General features: G+C 40.2%; 1 protein-coding gene across 2 annotated transcripts; it reads left to right on the forward strand.

The window, feature by feature from the left end:
* The first annotated feature begins 2,731 nt into the window (after window positions 1–2,731).
* RHO1_5 (GTP-binding protein Rho1) lies at window positions 2,732–3,858 on the forward strand. Of its 2 annotated transcripts, XM_051216837.1 has the most exons (4): window positions 2,732–3,086; window positions 3,119–3,268; window positions 3,302–3,476; window positions 3,511–3,858. In XM_051216837.1, exons 1-4 carry the CDS (start codon window positions 2,928–2,930, stop codon window positions 3,606–3,608), a joined length of 582 nt encoding a protein of 193 aa, XP_051073846.1. In that variant the 5' UTR covers window positions 2,732–2,927; the 3' UTR covers window positions 3,609–3,858. The 2 variants fall into 2 exon arrangements, with proteins under 2 accessions (XP_051073846.1, XP_051073847.1); XM_051216838.1 differs by having other exon boundaries at window positions 2,903–3,086; window positions 3,119–3,476.

Raw genomic sequence — 3,858 nt, forward strand, 5'->3', positions numbered from 1 at the left:
CAGGCTTCCATGGGAAGTTTCAGAGTGTCTGCGAATAAGGTGAATGTGTTACATTATATAATACTGTGGTGTTTGAATGAACTAATGATTCCATTGTATTTGTTGAGTGCTTGGTTTTGAATTCTAAATACAGTACATTTGTTTGTGGTTATCTAGTAGTTCTTGATCCGATTACGTTATTTCTGGGATTTTTAGTTCATACTAAAATTCAAATAATTCGAAATACAATAAATACCCTTACAGCTTTTTCACAACACTTGTGTACAAATAAGTTGCTTGTAAACAATGATTGCGGTGAAAATAATCTATATGAAGTCTGGATGTTTGGCAACATGTATGGTCAATAAATGGACCACACACTGGATTTTTATTACGTCTATTCAACTTGTTCAAGCATCGAAATCTTATTTACAGTCTTAACTCCTCAAATACAATGATAAACCCGCGTTTCCACCTGGTAACTGAGATAACTAAACAGGGAAATTATTGTATCTAATCATTTATGATCTTGAGTTTCATTCTTCAGTCTTCAGTAATAAGGATAGTAGGTTGGTGAACCTGTATTAATCCTGACACACTGCTTTCCAGTGAAGGTTCAGTTTCTCTTTGAAAATATTCACTGATGGGGCTGATACCATTTGTTCGGGTAAGGCGTTCCAATCATTGACTACTCGATTAGAAAAACGGGACCTCATTTTAAGTTTATTAGATCACGGTTTATGAACCTTCTTGCTATGACCTCAGAGATTATTAGTGCTGGAGGGAGCAAAAAGTTAAGAGATATTAACACCCAAGTCCCAATTAAAGATACGAAATGCCAGTATAATGTCACCTCGCGTCCTACGAAACGACAAGAGGAAAAGGTTTAGGCGTTTTATGCGCTCATCGTAAGAGAGTCTAGAAAGACCCTTCGCTAACTTTGATCACACACACTGGACACGCTCAAGGGAGTTAGTATCCTTTACCAGACATGGGCTAGCTGCTTGGATACAGTACTCTAAATGTGGTCTTACGTAGGTGGGATATAAAATTCGAAAAATTTCATCTTCAAAAGATTTGAACGCTCGGCGAAGTGACCATAACGCACGAAAAACTTTGACAGCTGCTGTTTCGCAATGCGTAGTTGTTTTTAAGTCATGACTTACTACCACTCCTAAGTCTTTATGCTCTTGAACGCATGGAAGAGGTTTACCCTCAATAGTGTAACGGTAACTATTACCGTGACCGATGTGCATTAGCACACTCTTCCTAGCATTGATTTCTAAGCCTAACTATCGAGCCCATCTAACTAAATCGTCTAAGTCAGCTTGAAGATCCAGATGATCAGCCGCACTTTTTGTTGTTCTCCAGATCTTCACATCATCCGCAAACAATAATGTCGATGACCTAAGCAACAGCGGTAACTCATTAACGTAGAGAAGGAAGAACAGAGGGCCTATGATGGTGCCTTGGGGTACACCACTTTTGACCGGCTTCCAATCGGATAGCGTTACGTTGACCCTCACTCTCTGTTTGCGGTCACATAAGAAGTTACCTATCCACTCCTGTACAGTATCTATCATTCCGAAGCTTGTGAGCTTCTGCATAAGACCTAAGTGTGAAACCTTGTCAAATCCTTTGCTAAAATCTATGAATATCACGTCGACCGACAGATCGTTATCTAGGGCTGCTGTCCAATCCGCCCTCGCAATAAGTAAGTTAGTCAAGCATGAACGCTTGTTACGAAATCCATGTTGCTCAGGAGCTAATAGGTTGTGTGAATCTATGTGGCTTAGCAACCTAACCCGAATTATCTTTTCAAGCAACTTAACGACAATGCTAGTTAGACTAACAGGCCGGTAGTTACATACGATCTGTCTCTGACCGTTCTTAAATATAGGACTGACTATAGCGTCCTTCCAATCTGTAGGGAGTTGAGCGAGTGAAAGGGACATGTTGAAGAGTGTCGCAAGCTGTTTTGAAATAATTTCCGCAAGAGATGACAGAAGTCGTGGATTTAACCCGTCAGGGCCCGGTATCTTGCCACGTTTGAGGTTAGTTATCAACAGAAGGACAGTTTCCCCAGTCACCTTTACAGATTCAGTGGTTGGTATCTCGGTGTGAGTGTGACAAGTATTTGTTACAATAAACGTAGAGAAGACTTTGCTAAAATAGTTTGAAAAAGTCTCAGCTTTTGCTCGATCTGATTCAGCTGGTAAATCTGAATTTTCGTGTAACAGTAACGGGTGAATACCATCACTACGTTTCATTCGCCGTTTAACATACGAAAACAATCGCTTCGGACAAGTACAGTTACCATATACTAACTGTCGTTCGTAAGTGGTACGGGATTTTGCTATGGTTTTCTTACAGATATTACGGAATTTTTGGTACTCACGCTTAAATGATGCATGACCTGTCAACAAGAACAAGTCCCAGAAGTGTTTCCTACGCTTTAACAGCTTCCGGGGTTCCTTATTAATCCGTGGAGGGCAATGTGATAGCTTACGTGCTGACCATGGGATAAACGGCGACGTTACGGACTCGAATGTAGCCTTAAACTTATTCCATTCATCTTCGATCAATCCATCCGCGTCGACCGACCAATCAGTCGAGATAGCACAGTTCCTGATTGCCGGAATGTTGGCTCGCCAGATATTGGGATGGGGTGGAGCAGATACGAATTGTATACCATGTGTCCTAAACTTAAAGTGAATTACAACGTGATCACTCTTTACTAGTGGAGGAAGGTGCTGAATATCGAAGACATCCTCACAGTGGTGGGTGAGGGCGAGGTCCAGCCATTTTAAGCATTCACTCACCTTCTTTATCCACCAAACACACTATTCAGGTGTGATACAACTCCAAAACATACAGCCTCACACTCTCTCAAAACTGAAACCGAAATTGAGCACTCGCGGTCAGTTCGGGTGTTTTGGTCCGAAACAATGGCGAGTGCTGTACGCAAGAAACTTGTTATTGTTGGAGATGGTGCATGCGGAAAAACTTGTTTACTTATTGTATTCAGCAAAGACCAATTTCCCAAAGTATATGTCCCTACTGTATTCGAAAACTATGTTGCAGATATCGAAGTTGATAACAGACAAGTAGGTGTATATGTACTTATTATATGTGGCAGGTTGAATTAGCTCTTTGGGACACTGCTGGCCAAGAAGATTATGATAGGTTACGGCCACTTTCTTATCCTGATACGGATGTAGTTCTGTTGTGTTATAGTATTGATTCTCCTGATAGTTTCGAAAACATTCCTGAAAAATGGTTGCCAGAAGTAGATATCACGAGTTCATAAATCCTATTATAGATCCGGCATTTTTGTCCTGATGTTCCCATTATCTTAGTTGGAAACAAAAAAGACTTACGACATGATGAGGCTACGAAGAATGAGCTTCATAGAACCAAGCAACTTCCCGTCACTTTTAATGAGGGTAAAGAAATGGCTGAAAATATTAATGCTTATGCGTTCTTTGAGTGTTCAGGTATTGTCTTTACTTATTGTCTAGCTTTCTCTAGCTAAGACCAAGGAAGGTGTCAGCGATGTTTTTGTAGCAGCTACTCGAGCCGCCTTGAATTCAGCGAAGAAGAAGAGGAGGAAATGTGATTTAATTTGATCCTCACTGTTCTCTGAATTGTCTAAACTTGATTTTCCGGTCTCCAAAACGTACATTCCCCTCCTAATTCTTCCTCAGGACCTTAAATTGCTACTTCTATTGACTACTTGTTTCTTTAACGATCATACTTTTTGTTTACCAACAAGACAATCCATTCCACGGAAATACTTACCATTTATTTTTGTCTTGATACTAAGACAGGGCATGCCTCATGTAACTTATATTTATTAAGAATAAATTATTATAATCA

This window comes from Schistosoma haematobium, chromosome 1, assembly GCF_000699445.3.
Source record: "Schistosoma haematobium chromosome 1, whole genome shotgun sequence".
Taxonomy (NCBI): domain Eukaryota; kingdom Metazoa; phylum Platyhelminthes; class Trematoda; order Strigeidida; family Schistosomatidae; genus Schistosoma; species Schistosoma haematobium.